Genomic DNA, 21,142 nt, shown 5'->3' with positions numbered 1-21,142 from the left:
CAACAATGCAGTCACTACTTCTTTACTCCTCTCTCTCTCTCTCTCTCTCTCTTTCTCTCTTTCTCTCTTTCTCTCTGTCTCTCTCTCTCTGTCTCTCTCTCTCTGTCTCTCTCTCTCTGTCTCTCTTTAATGTGTGTCTCCAGAGACGGTTTCTGTATCTCCTCATTAAACCTCTTAAGTGGATCTGTTGCAAGGTGTGATTCCGCCCTCTGTACAGCTTGACTGTTCACCTCTAACCTCCGCCGCACACTTTTTAACAATTGTAGTACTATTGTTTATGGTAGCAAAATCTGGAGCTGAAATAAATTCCAAGACGGAACAGTGCATAAATTGTGAATTAATTCAACAAAATATTAGCAGCAATTCAACAGAATATTAGGCAGCAATGAGAACTATAGCTATAAGTAATAGCATGAATACATCTTGAAATGTAAAGTTTAAAGGTAATTTGAATAGGAATTATAGACCGCAATTTCATTTTCATAAAATTCAAAATCAAGTACAACTAAGATCTATGTTTACACACTGGACTTAAACACACACACACACACACACACACACACATACACACACACACACACCATACAAACAATAAAATAAATGCTCCCATGCAAGCACACCCCTCAATAACTTTTCTAAAGATTAGTATGCTATCCAAACAGAAATACAGCCCAAATACAGAACGCTGAACCACAACAAGCTCCCGGGAGAAGTGGAATACCCAGGAAGCCCACTCAACCAAGCAACAGTGTGTCAAGCAGATACCCTCAACCAGGGACTGTGCTACATTGCCGGGGGCAAAAGGGTAAGAAACAGCAACTGTTTCTGAGAATGGCTGCAAATTACTACAAGAGTTACAAAATTAAGCACCCTATTGAACAAGTATCAACTGTAGGGGATCTTGGCAGTCAGGAAGAACCAGGTGAGCTCCTCCTTTCCTAAAAGTTCTCTTTAGACCATTTTCCTAAGGGGAGGAAGGTTGGAGTGGTTGACTTGCCACTGTAGGGCACTTTAAAGAAAACTGGCAGGCAGATAACTCTAATTTACATAAGCCAGGAGGCAATGAAGACCTCTAGTCCTTTTTGGAGCTCATCGTTCGTTGAAATGAAGATTATTCATGTTCTACCGACTGAGCTAGGAGGCACTTTTAGTATTACATTATTATATTATAGTATATTATTATTTATTTTGAGAATCTCTGTATGTAGTCCTGGAAGTCGCCACATACACCAGGCAGGCCTGTAAATCACAGAAATCCTCCTGCCTCTGCCTTCCGAGTGCTGAAATTAAAGGCGTGTCACCAATCTCTGCACGTATTTTAGAGACGTGAACTGCGAGCGCCACGCATTCACGCACGCGCTAGAAGCGCCGTAGACGCCGAGAAAGGCCCGGATGAAGGCGGGGCTTAAGTCCCGGCTCAAACATCCCGAGTGCGCGTGCGTGACGCAATGAGGCCAGTGCGGCAGGTTCCGAGTCCTAGCGAGCGAGCCACCCTGGAGGGACCATGGGGACTCCTGCGGGCGCCGGGACCCGTCCCACGGGCGCGGGAACACTTGCAGGCGTGGGGACCCCGCCCGGCCTGCAGACCGACTGCGAGACGCTGCTCAGCCGCTTCCAAGAGATGGACAGCGTGCGGTTTGAGGACTTCGTGGAGCTCTGGCGCAGCATGAAGTTCGCGACCATCTTCTGGTGGGTGTGCCTCGCTGCGGAGCGGGAACGCAGCCCCTGGGACTCCCTTGCGCTCTGCTGGCCCGCCCCTCTGCATCTCTATCCGCACCCAGACCCCTGCTTTTCCATATCTGTCAGTCTTGTTCCCCCACGGTTAGAAACAAAGTAACCACACGGTAACAACCAACGTAGGAAATGCAGATTTGAGTCTCTGTGTAGCGCCTTTAGGTGGACAAAGCCCGAATTCAGCCCGGTGGCCCCCTTGCCTCTTCTGTCACTATCCTCATTTACAGCGCCCACATCTTGCACTCACTTTCCTGCTCCGCCGTTGCTTTTGGTACTTCACCGGCGTTTCCTAGCCTGGAAGTTTCCCGCCTCCGTTTGCTTTTCCACTTCTTCACTTAAACCCAAATGACAGGTCTTTAGGAAGGTCTTTTGCCCTTCTGGGCGAAGTGAAAGGTTCGTGTTCTGTCTGCCTTGCAGCACCGTGCGTTTACCTCACCTGCTACATTATACTGCGTAGCTGAGGAAGCTATATTGGATGGGTCCCAGGTGCCAGAATTTTAATGCAGCACCTCAACCTTCCCCACCAAGATCTAGGACTAGCCTTTTTTGTCTGTAAAATAGAGACAGATAATTAATATCATAATAATGTGAGGATTAAGTGAGCCAGTATATTTGGTGTGTTCTACTAGGAAATTACTGTTCAGCGTTATTACTGCTTTTTTGATTTCCCACGTGATTGGATTTTTGTGAAAACATTGACTGGGTTAATGTGTCTATCTGTCTGTCTTTTTTTTTTTTAAACATGGTCTTACTGTGTAGCTCTGGCTGGCCTGAAACTTGCTGTTTAGACCACACTGGCCTTGTGATCTGCCTGCCACTTCTTTCCAAGGGCTGCTATTAGAGGCATTCGCCACCAAGCCCAGCTTTGAATGTGGTGTTTGTACTAGTTATCAGAGCATATAAATTCTTGAAAAGGCTAATTGAATAAAACCTACCAGAACTTTTGCTGAATAAAATAGAGCTTTTTTATTCTAATGATATAAACTAATTATTATGTAGTTTGTAAATTACAGGGAGGGAGGATTAAGGTATTAGCTGGTTGCCATGCTGCATACTTCCAAGCCAGAATTTGGGGAGGTAGAGGCAGGAGAATCAGGAGTTCAAGGCCATGCTTAACTACAAAGAGAGATCCAGACCAGCCAGGCTACAGGAGACCCTGTCTCAACAAAAACTATTGTATAACTAATCTTTTTTTTTTTTGTAGATAACTGTAATGCATTCATTGTTTAGTATCGTTAATTTAGAGGTTATAATATTGAGACTTAAAGGAAGTTAATTTTACCAAGTGTGGTGACATAGGCTTTTAATTGGAATGATCAGGAGGCTGAGGCAGGAGTATTGCAAGTTTGAGGTAGGCCTGGGCTGTAAAGTGAGATCCTATTTTTAAAAAATATCTAAATCTATATGTCTTCCTGTTTCTTTTTAATTAAAGTAAATTTCACTTATTATTATTTGAGACAGATTTACTGTGTAGTCCTGGCTGGCCTTGAATGTATGATGTAGAGCAGGCTGGCCTTTAAATGGGATTAATGGTGTACACCACCTTGCCCAGCCTATTTTCTTGTCTTGTCTTTTCTGTTTCTAAAATCCATACTTTCCGGGTACTAAAGAGGTAGGGGCATCCTCCACTAGAAGGGGTGGAATTTCCTCCCTCTCCCCCCTTTCACTTTCACCCTCACTCTCTTTATTGAGACAGGGTTTTTTTTTTCTATCTTTAAAAAAATATTTATTTATTTATTTTATGTATGAGTGTTCTATCTGCATGTGCACCTGCCTCCTAGAAGAGGGCATCAGATCCCAGTGTTTTGTGAGCCACCATGTGGTTGCTGGGAATTGAACTCAAGACTTCTGGCAGAGCAGCCAGTGCTCTTAACCACTGAGCCATCTCTTCAGCCTGAGACTGGGTTTTTTCTATGCAGCCCTGACTGTTCTGGAACTCAGTTTGTACACCAGGCTGCCCTCAAACTCACAGAGAATCCCTCCTCCTGACTGCTGGGACTAAAGGCATGTACCACTACACCCAGTTTGGTTTTCTTTAGGAATCATTTTGGTCTCTACTATGGCAGGTATTTTGTTTTCTTTTACTGTACTTATTGTATTTATTGAGAGCCAAAGCACTCTCCTCCCCCATATGTAATGAGATGTAATAGATTACATTAGGTAAAGGGCTTAGGTCATTATTTTATTTTGCTGTTATTAATACAAAAAAATGCAACATGTTTATAATTATGTGAATGTCAGTTGCTTGAGTGTGTTAAGTGTGTTTTGAAGCATTTTAGCTAAGGTTATATTTAAAGATTGATTTTTTTTTCTCAAAAATAGGATCTGGCTATGGCTTTAAGTTGGTGGTGGTCCTATCTTTTGTCTCTAGAGTGTTGGAATTATAGTCTGGGCCAGCACTACCAACTTCACGTTTTGTTTTGACACTGGGTCAGACTGGCCTTGACGTCAGTGTGTAACTAAGGATGACCTTAAACCTTTTGATCCTCTGCCTTCATTTTCCAATTGAAATCCATTTCCCAGGATTTCAGGAGTGTGCTACTGTGTCTGGCTTTTTTTTTTTTTTTTTTTTTTTTTTTTTAAGGAGAGCATTTAAAAACCTGCTAATTTAAGGTCTATCATAGGACACTATCATAAAATGCTTGTTGTTATACTCAGTTGTAAGAGGCCCCTCTCACTGTGTTTTACGCTCTGGTGAATGGAAAGAGGGCTTGCTCTGGGTTGTTTGTCTAACTTCCACTAAAGCTTCCCAGGGACAGAAAGTGATATGAATCCCAGAGACTGTTGGGGGAAATGTACGTTATAGATTAACATGCAACAACCATGATTACTTTATTATTAGATATTTTAAGTATTTGAAGAATTTGAAGCCTCTTTTGTGGTTTGGCAGCAAGGCTGGTGTTCTGGTGGCAATGTCCCGGCTACCTAACAGTGCGTGGTGTCGAGCAGAGTAGGCAAATGAGCGCTTTCTGTGTGAGTCACAAGAAGGTCAGGTGTGGGTTCTCCCCTGGTTCTTAGCAGTGCTTTACAGAGGCGTATGCCTCCAGTGGCTTTTGTCTGTGTTTATTTAACGGTGGGACTATTTCCTTTTTGTTTTACAGTGGCAAAATGGGAAATTTAAAAAAGAACCTGTTTGCAAAAGAGGCTCTAGCTTTGGCTTGGCGCTATTTCCTGCCCCCGTACACCTTCCAGATCAGAGTTGGCGCGTTGTACCTGCTGTACGGGCTGTACTGCACGCAGCTGTGCCAGCCAAAACAAAAGGTAAGGCTTGCTGAGCTCCATTTCCCTCAGCGGGGCCTTGAACCAGGCACTGTGTTTAAGTCTCCACCCGTGAAGAAGGATGCAGTGCATCTCACACAGCGCTGGTCCCCTCTTGGCTGTAGATCAGAGTTGCCCTGAAGGACTGGGATGAAGTTATGAGATTTCAGCAAGCCCTGACAAACGCACAGCACTTCGACGCAGCTTTTGTTTTCCGGAAGCTTCGGCTAGACAGAGCGTTCCACTTCACAGCAATGCCTAAGCTGGTATGTTGCCTTTAAAAAAAAAAAAAAGACATTCAGTTTTAAAATAAGCTGTTACATTTCACTGTCCACAGCCTGCTTTGTTCTACTGAAAATGTGAACTCTGTTAGTGGTGTTCAAAGCTATAGTCTTTGCTGGGTGTGGTGGTGCAAGCCTTTAATCACAGCGCTTGGGAGGCAGAGGCAGGTGGATTACCGTGAGTTCTAGGCCAGCCTGGTCTACACGTCGAGTCCAAAACAGCCAAGGCTACACAGAGAAACCCTGTCTCTAAAAACTGAGGGGGGAAAAAAGACTGTAGCCTTCTTGAAACGAGAAAAGTGTTTTCTGATTGTTTTGTTTCCCCTGTAGACAGAATTGAGCCTCTTCCCCTGAGTGTAGGGTGTTTGTGGACGCCACATCGGAAGCTAATTATTGTGAGTGGGATGCAATCTGGTATCTGTCTCTGCTTTTTTATCTCTTTCCGGGGCTGAGGGTTCAGGCCCGAGCCTCATGCATGCGAGGCAGGTCCTCAGCCACTGAGCTGTGTCCCTTAGCCTTACGCCTGTCTCCATTTGAATGTCAAGAAGGCTTACTTGAAGAATAAGGAATTTAAATCTCAGTTGATAAAAGATCGAAATTTCTAGTAAGACCCACCATTTCTTCAGTTTTGTGACAGTTGAGACACTAGACTGGAAGAGCAGATATTCTCTTTCTGACAAATCATGTGACTTTTTGAAGCTGGACAGATTCTGTCACATTCAGTGTGGCATCTGATGGTTACAAAAACCCATAGGCTCTAGAATTGCGTAGTTAACGGGTATACTTAGAGAGCTGTTCTTACTGGACTCGTATAAATGTCCTCCTAGGTTCTATCTAAGCTCTTTTAAAGTGCCCTTTGAAAGATACTCATTTGACGTTTTTGAAAACATTTTATTGTTGCGTATGTTCGTGTATGTGATGCGTGTAGGTGGCGTGTGTGCCCGCCGGGCATGTGTGCAGACAGTAGCACAGCGCTGTGGTGTTCGTTCTCTCCTTCGCTTTGATGGGGATTTCAGGTCTCTACTCTGGTCGCCAGGCGTGCTCAGCGAGTGCTTTTGCCCAGGGAGCCGTCTGTCCAGCCCACCCAAGATGTTCATTTTAAAAGGGAGTCTCTGTATTTAGCTCTCATGCAGAATGAAGAAAAAAGTTCAACAAACTGAAGTGGTACAAAAGTTTAAGGACCCAGACGATCGTGTGATGAAATTTATCTCTTCTGATGTACTAGAGGTCAGCTTGTTTTTACACTGTTCGGGTTGGGGAAAGTGGTGGTGTTGACAGGTAATGTGTTGAGGTCATGAAACTTCAACAACCAGATAGTGACGGCTCCTGTAATGATTTTAGCACATTTCCTGTCAACTTGTCACTTTGGAAAGTAATTATATTTTGAATTAGTTTGCCTGTAGGATTGTCATTAAGCTAGGTGGTGGTGGCACATGCTTTTAATCCTAGCACTTGGGAGGCAGAGGCTGGTGGATGTCTGCGAGTTTGAGGCCAGCTTGGTCTACCAAGTGAACTCTAGGACAGCCAGGGCTACACAGAGAAACCCAGTCTGGGGGGAAAAGGTTATTTTGAATTTGCATAAATAGCAAGTTTTCCTAACATAGGAAATTATATTAAACTAAAAATAATCAGGTAGTGCTGCCGGTGCAGTGGCACACACCTGTAATCCTAGCACTCTGGGAGGCAGAGGCAGGGGGATCTCTGAGTTCAAGGTCAATCTAGTTTACAAGAGAGTCCAGGATAGTCAAGGCTACAAGAGACACACTGTCTCCAAAAAAAACCAAAAAAACAAAACAAAACAAAACAAAAAGTCTCTTCTTTTTACTTTTAGGAAATGCTTAATGTTCACGATCACTATCAAAATATGAAGCATGCGATTTCAGCTGACAAGTTGACGCCAGACAGAGCTCTCAGCCTGGTCAAGGAGGACTTTTTTGACAACATTAAGAACATAGTTTGGGATCATCAGCAGTGGCACAAAGACAGGAAGGTAAGCGCTTGCCTGTTGCTGCCCTGCCCCTCTGTTGTGGGCGAGCAGATGTTTACATGCGGACAGTGCCATAGAGAAGGGCCGCTGCTGTGGAGCCGGGCGTTTAGGAGGCACTGGTTTTCCGGTTAGGGCCTGGGATGTGACATTATTCCGCTTTACAAATGCCGCTGGGGAGAGTAAATCTTGTTGAAGTGGTTTTAGACTAAAACAAACATATAGATTAATTTTGTTTGGTACAGTACTAATTGCAGCATTGTTATAAAACTTGGAATTTATTACCAACATGTAAATATTAGTGGACTGCAGCTAAAATTTCAGGAAACTGCCTTCTCTTGTAAACCAGAGAGAGGGTCTGGCTCTACCGGCTACTGGGCCAGGAGCGGCTCCTCTCTGTCTTCAGCATTGTCTCTCTTGTGTGGCTTTGCCATGCATTTTCAACTTAGTTTTTTTTCTTTCTTTAATTTGTTTATTTATATAGTTGGTTTTTATTTTGTTTATGAGGCAGGTTCTATTGAGTCCTGGCTGTCCTGAAACTTACTGAGTACACCAGGCTGGCCTCAAACTCCACAGAGATCCTCTTGCTTCTGCCTCCGGAGTGCTGGGAGTAAAGGTGTGCACCACCACACCCTGTCAGTTTCTCTAGTACCACAGGAGATATATGGTATTTCTTAGTTAGGGCAATGTAGGTGATTTAATAGTGATTTCTAGAACTATTTTGAGATTTTATGGTCTTAAAAAATAGGGGTTTTTTGTTTTGTTTTTAAGGATTTATTTATTATTAATACAGTGTTCTGCCTGCATGTATGCCTGCACACCAGAAGAGGGCACGAGATCTCATTATACATGGTTGTGAGCCACCATGTGGTTGCTGGGAATTGAACTCAGGACCTTTGGAAGAACAGCTCTTAGTCTCTGAGCCATCTCTCTAGCCCTTAAAAAAATAGTTTTGCACGGGTGCACTGAGTGCTTGTAGCAGTCAGAGGACAGCTCATAGGAGTTGGTTTTCTTCTTCTAGCATGTGAGTCCTGGGGGCTAAACTGAGGTTATCAGGCTTGGCAGCAAGAGCCCTCACCACTGAGCTTTCTCTCCACCGTGAAACTTTGTAAACTTCTTTCTTTCTTTCTTTCTTTCTTTCTTTCTTTCTTTCTTTCTTTCTTTCTTTCTTTCTAGCCTTGGCTATCCTGGACTCCCTTTGTAGACCAGGCTGGCCTTGAACTCACAGTGATCTGCCTGCCTCTGCCTCCCTGAGTGCTGGGATTAAAGGCCTGGGCCACCACGCCAAGCTGAAACTTTGTAATCTTAATGTTAGACAGTGTGCTGGTGAGTTTTTCTTTCCCTCAGTAGTCTAAAGGCTTTCATTACACTGACCTGTAGGCAAGTGTGTGGGACATTTTCTTGGTTACTGATTGTATAGGAGGTCTAGCCCTCTGTGGGTAGTGCTCCCCCTAATGGGTGTATCTGGGTGGTATAAAAAGTCTAAGCAAGTCATAGGGAGCAAGCCAGTGAGCCAGGTTCCTCCATGGCCTCTGCTGCAGTTCATGTTTCCAGGTGCCTCCTGAGTCCTCCACCTTGTCCTCCCTTCGTGATAGACTGTAGCTGTAAGGTGAAAAATAAACCCTTTCCTTCCCAAGTTGCTTTTGGCCATGGTCTTTATCGCAGCAGTAGGACAGATGGTGACCCATGTGGCAGTAATGCGAAGTGACCTTCCAATTTTCCAGTAATGAAAAATAAATGTTTGGGCTAGCCATGGTGGTGCACGCTTTTAATCCCAGTCCTCAGGAAGCAGAGCCAGGCAGATCTCTGTGAGTTCGAGGCCAGCCTGGTCTACAAAGCAAGTCCAGGACAGCTGAGGCTACACAGAGAAACCCTGTCTCTAAAAAACAAAACAAAACAAAAGGTAAATGTTCTTCACTGTTAAGATTGTAACCTACTAATGATCTGTAATTAACAGAATTATAAACAGTATATACATTAATACACACAAATACCATTTTTGTTCCTTCAGAATCCATCCTTAAAACCAAAACTTAAAGATGGAGAAGAGCATGGGGAAGGCACTTCAGAGGAGCCAGAGGTCTGCGAACAGTGCAAGGCGTGGCTGTCCCTTTATGTGTGACTAGTTCTTCATAAATGTCATGACCCTTGGTCTGTGTAGGAAACCACGGGAAAGTTCTGCTCTGTGTTCTGTGTAGCTAGTCTGTTCTTCACCCCAACTCTGAGTGCAGGTCAGCAGGTCAGGAGTGAGGTGTTAGCAGCTTCGAGCAGGTAGGGGCAGGGGGCTGGGGGGAGGATGGAAGGTGCTCTCAATTCTCAGAGGCAGGGTGAGGCTAGTGTGTCAGCTTCCTTGTCAGTCTTTCAGCCCTGGTGACACTTAGGTATCTCTCGCAGTTTGTCATGTCCGGTGTTTAATCTGACCTGTGAAGCCATCCTGAGGCCCAGGCAGATGAGGGGATGGCAGTCAAGAGGTCTGCATAATCCCTAAGGCCTTTGTCAGGAAATGCTCCCCAACTATGAAGATGGCATTGTGCCGCCTGCTATGTGGCAGGCAAAGGGGAATCATGTAATTTCACGTTAGTTCCTTTTATTTTACCTCTGTCTCAGATCTTAATCCTGAGGACAGATCCTTGGATTTTCATAATCTCCCTACTGTCCGTGTTTCAGCATTGTTTCCTTTGTTTTCCTTCCAGAGATGTGAAAGAGCGGCGTCTCTAGCGAAAATAAAAGCCAGAGCCTTTTCAACCGTTGCTCAGGTAAGCTCCCTTTAGTGAGCTCTTTCCCAAATGGCAGTTTAGTCTTCATCTCAGTAACCCATTGGCACAGTTTAAAGTTGGTCCCCAACATCCCGGTCTGTGGCCCAGCAGCGCCCTGCCCATTACCACCTGGCCCAGAGAGGCACATCTGCAGCTCCTCCTCTCTGGCTCTTCTTTGGCTGTTGGCCCAGAGCGGTGAAGCCATGTATTCTCCATCCTTTCCCCCCTTCTGGGATGCCGATACATGAGGAACGGGAGTTTGCCCTTTGTCCTTGAAGCTAGGAAGGCCTTGGTACCATAACCCAGGTTTTCATTCATTGGTGGTGGTCAGGTGGTCATCGTTTCGGAGACCTTTGTGCCTGAAGAATTTCTTTAAATTATTATTTTTTATTGTATCTTTTTTTTTTTTCTTTGCCATTCTTGTTTGTTTCTTTGCTATTTTCAGTGTGTTTCTGTTAGGATGTTTCTTAAGTGTTCTCTTCTTGGCCTTTGATTTTGACTTTTGATGTTTGTTTTGGTTTTTTTTTTTTTTTTTTTTTTTTTTTTGGTATTAATGCTGACTTTTTTTTTCTTTACTGAGACTATTCTTATTCTTTGACTCTTGAAAAAAATTTTTGCCCCTTTTTACAGGATACCTCTGTCATTAAGGATATTAGAGTTTTTGACCTTTCCTCTCATTTCCTTTAAATCCTTTTTCTGTTTGTTTGTTTGTTTGGTCTCTGTTTTTCAGTCTCTTGGCTTTGTCCCAGAAGGTTGGAGTTCCTCAGATGTCTCTTTATATGAGAGGCCAGTGGATGATGCGGGCTTTTAACTTGCTGCCTCCTCCACTGTGCCATCTTTGTTTTGTTTTTGTTTGTTCGTTTTCTAAATCTTTAACCCCTCTGGTTTGTTCTTCCCAAAGCACAGACTCCCGTTGTCTTAGGGAGGTCCACTGTCCAGCTCTGAGGCTGCAGAAAGGGCACAGTTCCCTATGGGGATTCTCAGTAGGTCTTCCGGGGATTTAGTGCAGGTCCTAGCAGGGTCAGCTGCTTTGTAATGATTTTCCTCGTGTGGCCGTTCGGTTCTTAACCTTCCTTCTGTTAAGTCAGCTGTTACTTACTTTCCTACGAAAATCGTTAATTGTGATGTTTCTACCATATGTCTGTTTTTATGGAGGGGTTGTGTTTTTATTTCTTTATTTTACTGGGGTTTAATCATTTTCCAACTGTAGGAATAGAAAGTAATAATCCATATTTAGGATGACTGAGTATAAGACATTGAAGACACACCATAGAAGATAAATGGGTAAATGGTTCTTTTAAACCAGAATTCTCTTTATATATGGAAAGAATTTGTTGCCAAATGATGTCTAATGTACATCTTTTATTTATTTATTTATTTATTTATTTACTTATTTATTATTTAATGGATAAGAGTGCTTTAGCTGTGTATACACCTGTGTGCCAAAGAGGGCTTCGGATGACGCTATAGATGGTTGTGAGCCACCATGTGCTGTTGGGAGTTGAATTCAGGACTTACGGAAGAGCAGGTGGTGCTGTTAACCACTGGCCATCTCTCCAGCCCCTAAAGTATATCTTAAGGCATCATTAAGACATCAGATAATTTTGATAATCTAATTACATCATACTCCACAAGTTGTTCAAATGTATCATTGCAGGGTTATAGGTTCACCCCTCTTGAGGTGCAGCTGCTATTTTACATAATTGCTTTCAAAGACTCACTGATACCTAAAATGCATGTATCAATAGCTGAAAACTCTTGAGTAAGCAAGTGAAGGAATTTGTGAGCTGATTCAATTAAAAAAAAAAAAGTCTGGATGGCTTGGTGGTGCATACCTTTCATCCCAGTGCTCTGGAAGGCAGAGGCAAGTGGATATCTGTGAGTTCAAGGCCAACCTGGTCTACAAAACAAGTGCAAGATAGCCAAGGCTACACAGAGAAACCCTGTCTCAAAACAACAACAACAAAAAGTCTAGATGGCATGGTGATGTATGCCTTTGCTCCCAGTGCTCTGGAAGGCACTGGGCATTTTAGGCCAGCCTGGTCTATATAGTTTATCTAGGCAAGGCTATGTAGAGGGACCCCGTCTCAAAACAACAACAACACTGCCACCCTTGGCTTCCTGGTCATAGGTACCATTAGGACTGGGTTTTCCTGTCTTTTGGGCTGTTCATGCTCCTGGCTTTAGTTGTGAAGCTGGTGACCCTTCCTAAGATGGTGACCAGTCACAGTGTCATGAGGATATGAAACGCATATTGACCAGTCTGAGCCATGTGGTCATACTTGGAGCTAGGCAAACAGTGGGAGGTACTTTGAGGAAACATTTACAATGAGTCAAACCTGAGTTCTGCTTCTGTGTCTGTGATTCATTATCATTCTCCATACGGGCAACTGCGCTTTAGCCCACCGTGAGCTGATGGTAGGACTTTGGTTATAAAGGTGAAAGACTGTCCACGCACACATCATTTATAGTAGGAGCCTGGTAATAATAAAGGGCATGGTGGCAAGTTTTCCTGCCGGCCCCACCTTTGTGATCTGTCCTTTGGATCATTTGTTGTTCATTGTGAGTAATTGGATTTCTGTTGATAAGGTATCCAAGTCCAGGAGGCATCGCCAAACCAAGCTTGACTCTTCCGATTCTGATTCTGGGTCTGGACAAGTGAAAGGCAAAGCGGCTAGGAGAAAAAGGACCAGAGAGGCCGCAGAACCAGCAGGGAGGAAGAGGTTTTTCAGGAGCAAAGGTACTTTTAAAAGCCTTACTAAAGCCGGGCGTGGTGGCGCAGGCCTTTAATCCCAGCACTCGAGGGAGGCAGAGGCAAGTGGATCTCTGTGTGTTTGTGGTCAGCCTGGTCTACAAAGTGAGTCCAGGACGGCCAGGGTGACATAGAGAAACCCTGTCTCAAAAAAAAAACAACAAAAAAAAGTCTTCCTGAGATCTGGTGAGGGAGAGTAGACCCCTATTCCTAGGATGGATTAGAGCTGGGCTGGGCGGGGCCACATTTGTAATTTCAGCACTCCGGAAGATGAGGCAATAGCATTACTAGTTTAAGGCCAACCCTGCCTCACAACAAAGAAAGAGACTTGTTTGGGAAAGCCGTGGCATTTAATACAGAAAACGAACCCATTTTCCTAGCTTCTTGGGCTCTTGTTGCCAAATGAGACCCTGGAGATTATAGCAAAGTTGTGATTGATTGTAACTTGATTAGTGAAGATGTGTGTGAATTAAATGTACATCAGAGAAGGCCACCAAGCAATGCCTTCTAAATGTACATCAGAGAAGGCCACCAAGCAATGTCTTCTAAACCTCTATCGTCTTCAGCTAAACTCACCGAGCGGCCTGCTTTTCCTTTGTAATTGAGCGTCTGTACGTGGCCTTAATACTTGATGCTTCAATGACCGTGTATCTTAGTGATTTGATACAGATGCTGTATGCTCAGCGTTCCTAACCTTGGGCTGTGTAATGGCAGAAAGGACAGCAGAAACGTAATGACGTTGTCAGACACGCTTCTGGCTACCACAGGGGCTTACAGACGCAATTCACAGCCTCTGAGCTTGTTTTGTTTTTCCTGTATTGAGGCAGTAGAGGGCGAATTGAAGTTAAACAGCTTTAGTGTATGACAGCTAAGAGAATTTAGAGGATGTTGCCTGCGTTGTTAAGGGCAGCCAAGAAGCACTTCACAGGGAAAGCTTGCTGCTCAGAAGCTGGCAGCACGGTGAAGTCGTTAAATCCTTCAGTACAAAACAGCCCCCAAACCAAAAACTTCCTGAGTCCGGTTGTCCCAGGATGTAGCCGTGCTGCAGTTGACTGGGAGCTACTAATTTATCTTATATTAGGCCAAAGGGGTAAATATATATTAATTGTAGTAGTTATCAGAGAAGATAGTTGATAAAACCTAATATCCAACCTTGGTTTGAAAAATTCTCAGGGCTGGAGAGATGGCTCAGAGGTTAAGAGCGCTGACTGTTCTTCCAAAGGTCCTTAGTTCAATTCCCAGCAACCACATGGTGGCTCACAACCATCTATAATGAGATCTGGTGCCCTCTTCTGGCATGCAGGCAGAATACTCTATACATAAATAAATAAATAAATCTTAGAAGAAAAAAAAAAGAGGAGAAAAGAAAAGAAAAATTATCTAGATTGGCGGGGCAGGTGGGCGGGTGGTGGTCATCAGACTTTCTGTAAAGGTCCAGAAGCTGGCATCGTAGACTTCATGAAGCATACGGCTTCTTTCACAGCTTTCTTACTTATCTACCAGTACATGAAAATAGCTACAGACGGTACAGGAACAGATGAATATATTCCAGTAGACGTGCACTTGTAAGCAGGTGGTGGGCCAGGCTCACATAGACAGAGCATGTCAGCCCTTTCCTGGAGAAAAGAAATAGATGCTCCTTTAATTTTTAAAGACAGACAGACAGGCAGAGAGATTGGGGGCGGGGCACCCTGACCCTAACGGCAGCAATGGTGCACTAGGAGCGTGTTTTATCTGACCCTGACCCTGCTCCTGCAGAGCTAGGTGATGTGCTTGGAACATAAACTTGTCCATTATCAGAGAAGCCACACAGTTTTCATGACTTGGAAGTGTCCAGTGTAATATGTAAAAAGTATTCTAGAAGTAGCTAGACAAAAATATCAGCAAAAGTTTTAGTTAAATAAGGGATCATACCCCAGAAAGTTAGAGCTGGAAGGTTCATAAGGAGACTCTGGGCAATTTTATTATTCTAGTAAGTTAATAACTAAACAGACTAAATTTCTAGTAAGACATGAGATAGGAAATCGGAATAGTGTCTACTCAGGAGATGAAACTTAAAGATGCTCTGCTGGAAATTTCTGTAACCTTATTTTTTCTTAGTCCTGGGGATTGATTGGCCTTGCATACACCCGCCAGTGCTCACCACCTACACCTGCACTCCTCAGCGCTTTGAGACAGGCTCTTGCTGTGTAGGTCAGGGAGGCCTTGGATTCTCAATCCTCCTGCCTCAGTGCCCTGTGTGCCTGGATTACACATGTGTCGTGGCACTCAGTTTATAGATGTTGAAGAAAAGAGTAATATTTGTGTTCCACATGTGTGCAGTGCCTGCGGAGGCCAGAAGAGGGCATCAGGTTCCTGGAGTTAAAGGTGGTTGTAGGTCCTGGGAATTGGACCCTGGGAGGTCAGCCCACTCTAGCCCCTGATCAACTGACCAGTCACTAGTGAGGAGTGACATGCCTGGACAGGAGATGTTCAGCGGTAATCAGGATTTGACTTGGCACACATTTTTCCATGCTGTACCTTGACACCCCTCCCTCCCCCTCTCTTATAACAGTGTCTTACAAAGATGAATTTTAATGGACTGTAATGCCATTAATCCCAGTGCTAACGAGTCAGAGGCAGGCAGATCTCTTATGAGTTCCATGCCTAATAGGACTACATAGAGAGACTGTCTAAAAAAAAAAAAACAAAACAACTTTTTAAAAAAAATTTTGTTTGTCATGTCTTGTTTCTGTGAAGACAGGCACTCATGTTTCACCTCCTGCGTCCACCTCCCAAGTGCAGGCACTATACATATACACTACTACATTGGCTTAAGAATTTTAACTTTGAAGAAGCACAACTAACCATTTTTATGATTCATGCTTTTGGTGTTAAATGTAAAAAATAATCTTATCTGAGAACAGTTTTCTCCTACACATTTTGTAACTTTAAGCATTACTTTCATGTCTATGACACATGTGAATCATTTTGTTATATATGCAAACGGCAGATGTATTTTTGACTATGGATGTGAAATTTTATTAGCCTTATTTAAGGCTACCCTTTCTCCTTTCTTTAAATTGCCTTCACACCTTGGTCAGAAATAAAACAAAGAGCATCAAGATGGCTCAGCAGGTAAAGGTGTTTCCTGCCGCACCTTACAGCCTAAGAGCAATCTTCCCAACCCACAAGGGAGTAGGAGAGACCAGCTAAGGTTATTTTTATAAAACTGTGTTTGTTTCTCACTTTCTCTCTTAATCCAGCTGTCACATAAGTAATTGAGACTCTTTTATATTTGTTTAATAATAAGCTTCACAACACAATAACTGAGCAGTTATTACTCTGTTCATAACCTTCTAAGCTAACCTGGTTTCCTCCCAGTGTACTTCCCAGAGATACTTGCACTTTGTAGCTTTCCTGCTCCAGCTCCTTTGCCTGTGTCTCTTCGACCTACTTCCTCCTCTAACTCCTCCTTCCCTGGCTGGCAGGAAGTCCAGCCCTATTCTCTCCCCTGCTCAGTGATTGGCTGGAAGCTGCTTTATTGGCATATCAGGGGACAATTGGGAACAGTGTTTAACATTGAGACAAGAGATTCTCCCAACAAAGATTGGAACCAGATATAGGGGGTACAGAAATCAGCACTTGAATACACAATAATCTTACGCCTACAGTCCTCTGACGTCCACATGCACACTGTGACACGGGTGTACCCCAATGTCACGTGCACATTCACAGCGACAAAATGATTTTACTGTTCTTATTGTATATGCATGATGCATGTGTGTAAGAAGTACTTTGTACTTTTTTAAAAAAAACCTAGAGGGGCTGGAGAGCTGGCTCGATGTTTAGGACCACTGGCTGTTCTTCTCTAGGACCCAGGTTCAAGTCCAAGCATCCACATGATGGCACACAACCGGCAAAGGACTTGAAAAGAACAGAGTGTTCCGGGTGTATAGAGTGAGGTCCATTTTGGTTCACATGTAAACAAAGTGAGCCTAGTCATTTTGGAAAATAGGTTGAGGATTTTGTCACAGCCAGACTTTAGAAGTGGAGTTAGCAGCCTAGGTTTTAATTTGGTAGGCAGAACTGGATTATATGAAATTTTTGAGCAACAAAAGTGACACGACTAGAGTTTTTCTTGAAAACCAGGTTAATGTGGTAGGTTGTGAGCTGCTGTGGCAGCTCAGGGTTGAGAGCGGAAACAATGTTGGCTGTAGCAGCTAGAGGGCATCTGACAGTGAGGCAGGTGAGTGCAGAGGCTGCAGGATGAGACAAGCTTGCCAAGCATCTCAGCATGTGGGAGGATGCTGATGGTAAATGCTGGGGAAGGGGGGGTGACATAGTGAGGATTTCATGCTGGGGGACACTTGCTCAGTCTGCCTGGCCAGATTCACTTCCTGTAATGTCTGTCTGTCCTTGACCTTGACATACATATACATAGTCAAGTATGTAGTCAAGGAAGCCCTTGAACTTCTGGTGCTTCTGCCTCTACCTTACTAGAGCTGAGGCTGTACTCGTGGGCCACCATGCTGGGTTTATGGTGCTGGGCATTGGACGTGCATGTTAGATGAACTCTTCTGACTGAGCTACATCCCAGCCCGACTCTAGTGTTTTTGAAAGTGGAAATTCACTGGCAGACAGGACTAAAGAAGTATGTGAGCATGTGTCTTATATAGCAAAAGAAAATGTGTCTGCATTTAAAAATAAAAGTGAAGCTGTTCAACTTGAAGTTAGTATAAAGTTAAAGTAACACACGAGTCTCTAGACCCCTGTTTTGTGTGATAGAGACCAATAAGGCATCGCTCACTAATTTTGCTTCTTCCCACTCTCTCCATTTTGCCTAATAAAAGGATTATATACTGCACTCAAAGCACCGGGGCTGGTTTGTTCCCTTGTTTCATTTTGTAGAACGAAACAGGGTTTCAACAGGTAGTTCAAGTTGGCCTGACACATGCTATGTGGTCCAGTTTGGCCTCAGACTCGGAAGCCTTCTCCTTCAGCTTTTTCAGTGTTGGGATTAAAGGTTTGCTCCTTTTTATTTGGGATTAAAGGTTTGCTCCTTTGTTTGTTTACTGAGTCTGGATCTCGCTGTAGCCTATGCTGGCCTCAAAGTGAATACCCTCCAAATGCTGAGGTTATAGGTGTGTGCCACCACACCCAGTGACACAAATATCTTAATATTTAAGGAAAGAATAGACCAAGGTGGACAGAGGGATCAATTAAAGCTAAGGATGGGATCAGAAGTCATGAGGAATTAGAAAATAAGCATTTAAAGGATTTTAACTCTAGACTGTATAATGTTATTATAATTTCAGGGTTGAAACATGTAAGATTAGCCCTCTATGTTTCTGTATACAGTCATTTCTCACTGTGTCTAAATGTTCCCAGGTAACCCTCAGAATGAACGTAAGGAAGAGAAGTCTTTACGCCTGAGCATGCCTGTAATTACAGAAGAGGAGGGGGACACTGACGGCACCAGCCAAGCAGGTACCCGCGCATCTCCCTACGTAGTACAGGAGCTTAGGCTTGGGGTTGGGGCTTCCACAGTGATGCAGTCCGTGGATGTGGACACCTGTCGGGGGTTCTGCTGGTCTGAGAAGCTGCTCACAGGCCTCTGCCCTGCTGTGCTCTTGGTCCTGGCTGCTTCTCTTCTAGGAATCTGATTAGTTTTCTTTTTCTTCCTGGCCCCCCTCCCCCTTCCCTGGCATTCCCTTTTCGTTTTTCATTGATGGGGGATATTTCTTTTTATCTAACGTGTCTTGTAGTTAAGGGTGGTTATTTGCATGGTAGTTATGGCCTTGGCTGTGGGAGCTGGAAAGGCGTAGAATCCTTACGCATCGTTCCCAGGTTTCACTAATGGAGTCACACTCCTCACTTTGCCTTTGCCCTGGCTTCATGCTAATTATAGGGAAGACACATGGAAGTGCAGGCAGCTTCATAGTGGCGAGGAAGGCTTAGGGTGGTGAGATCTCCTAGCTCATGGGCTTAGGGTGGTGAGCTCTCCTAGCTCATGGGCATCTCAGTAGAATTTGAATCCTGTTGTCTCATTGGAGGTTGGGGTTTCCAAAATACAATTTCATTTGAAGAAGTTTACAAGTTTGTCAGATAAGATTTTTTTCTCTTAAATTTTAAGTTAGCAGCAAGCTAATAGGTTTCATTGTATCATTTTAATATATGTACATGCTTATACATAATTAAAATTTTAATATATATATATAATACATCTTAATGTGTTGTGTGCTTGTTTGTTTTTCGGCTCCTTCCCTCACTGTTTCTCCTCTGGAGTCTTAGCTGAGGGGACGCTGTTGGCTTAGACGTGTTAACACCAGGCAGGCTAAATGCGTAGTACTACTTGAGTCTGTTGTTTAAGTGTTCATTTTTTAAGGATTGGAACTTCTTAACCTTGTATCCACAGAGTTCACTGCACCCAAGAGAAAAGGAAAACGCTGAACCAGGAGGCTGGTGGAGCTTTAAGTTTGGAGCTTTCCAGCAGAAGAAAAGGTGATATCTTTTGTTGAGCAGGACGGCGGCCAGTGAGGACTAATGCCTGAGATCAAGGTCATTTCTGTGAAATGGGAGAGCCTGTCATAGGTCAAGGGTTGGAGTAGAAGATTACTCTGAAGTGGAATTTGGACATTCCTATTAAAAGTCTGCATGAATGGAGATAAAGTTTGCATTTAGACTGTGGTAGTAGAAAGAATTGTACATTTGTGGATTAATAATATTTCCTGAAAGTTTTTGTGCTATCACCTTAATGTAATACTGTAATATTTACTATTCTATTTTGAAAACATGTCTTAAAATACTATGTATATATAAATGACTCATACCTGTCAGCTAGGAATGGATTTGGCTCTGATTTTTATTTAACATTTTGTATGTTATGGTTAAGTGCAATAAAAATTTTGCCCCTTTGCTTTATCTTTTAATGTGTGAAATTTCACAGGGTCAGTAACTTGACTAATAACTTAGGAAGTTAACACTCCTGTGTACTTAATTGTATATTCCATATTTATTCATTTATTTAGACAGGATCTTGCTGTGTGTGCTAGGTTGGTCTTAAACGTTCCATCCTCCTGCCTCAGCATCTCCACTGCTGGCATTATAGATAATGCATTACCTACCATGCCTCACTCGTTACCTTTCTTAGTGCTTGCGTTAACGTTGATCTACTATATAAATACATGTGTACATTTGCGTGTCCTCATGCACACATACGATTAGCTAATAAATTGTTTAATGCCTTTGTACGGACTTTCTAATGGAGCAGTGATGTAAATTTTGGAATGTGTTTTTGACACAGGACTTTGGTAAATCACAGAAAAAGTTTTGTAGCATCAGCAGGTGCCTCTCTTCTCACTTCTCACTTCAGGAGTTTAAATGGACATAACTTGAGCTGTGCTGGATGTGGACCACCTCCACGACGTGTGGGTCGCCCTGGTGGACCATCTCCGTGATGTGTGGGTGACGCGGTTGACCACCTCTGCGACATGTGGGTCACCTGGTGGTCCACCTCCATGAAGTGTCGCCCCGGTGGACCACCTCTGCGACGTGTGGGTCACCCAGTGGACCACCTCCACGACACGTGGGTCACGCGGTAGACCACCTCCCCAACGTGTGGGTCATGCGGTGGACCACCTCCATGACGTGTGGGTCACTCAGCCGGACAAATAGTTATTAAGGTTCGAAGTCTAGGTTGAAGAGGAAATTTCCAAATTTGATATGATTGAAAATATGTATTTTAGTCAGGTGTGGTAACGCATGCCTGTAATCCCAGCACTCAGGGAGGCAGAGGCAGGTGGATCTCTGAGTTCGAGGCCAGCTTGGTCTACAAAGAGAGTCTAGGGCAGCCAAGGCTACACAGAGAAACCCTGTTTCAAAAAGAAAAAAAACAAAACAAAACAAAAAGCCCCCGAGAAAATATATATTTATATATGATATTTTAAGATCAAAATACTAATGTTGACCCTGCTAAAACTTAGGTTTGCTATCCTGTTAGCTACTAAAGCAGTTATTTCCTTTGGCTTCTGCCCTGATAGTGGGTAGGATGTTGTAACATGATCCTGGGCCAGAGCTACTGGCATCCAATACCAGAGCTTGGGTTAATAGCTTATAGGCAGTGTATAGCTGCGTTGTTATCCGTTTTTCACAAAGTGCTTATAAAATACATGGTACTCTTTCACAGACTAACACAATGATGAGTAATAAATACAATATTTGAGGCAATACTTTTGTCATAATAAAAGTCTGTGTTTACTCAGATCATTGAGTTGATCAGGCCAAGCTTGTTGTTCATTTGGCATCTGAAGGTAACCCTAATTCCTTGTGTTGACTTTAATTAGGTATACTGAATAGCCTCTTCTCATCCTGCCTTGGACATAGAGAAAAGATTGAC

At 43.5% G+C, this 21,142-nt stretch overlaps 1 protein-coding gene across 1 annotated transcript; it reads left to right on the top strand.

Moving 5' to 3' along the window:
- Positions 1-1,411: 1,411 nt before the first annotated feature.
- On the top strand, positions 1,412-19,997 carry SNAPC1 (small nuclear RNA activating complex polypeptide 1). The gene is made up of 10 exons (XM_084792572.1): positions 1,412-1,689; positions 4,836-4,995; positions 5,118-5,258; positions 6,396-6,500; positions 7,105-7,263; positions 9,269-9,337; positions 9,951-10,013; positions 12,603-12,753; positions 18,136-18,234; positions 19,163-19,997. The coding sequence occupies exons 1-10, from the start codon at positions 1,505-1,507 to the stop codon at positions 19,195-19,197; spliced, it is 1,167 nt and encodes a 388-aa protein (XP_084648698.1). The 5' UTR covers positions 1,412-1,504; the 3' UTR covers positions 19,198-19,997.
- The last annotated feature ends 1,145 nt before the right edge of the window (positions 19,998-21,142 follow it).

The sequence above is a fragment of the Acomys minous genome, assembly GCF_964271855.1.
Source record: "Acomys minous genome assembly, chromosome: 8".
NCBI classification, from domain to species: domain Eukaryota; kingdom Metazoa; phylum Chordata; class Mammalia; order Rodentia; family Muridae; genus Acomys; species Acomys minous.
This window is presented reverse-complemented; position numbering and strand designations above follow the sequence as displayed.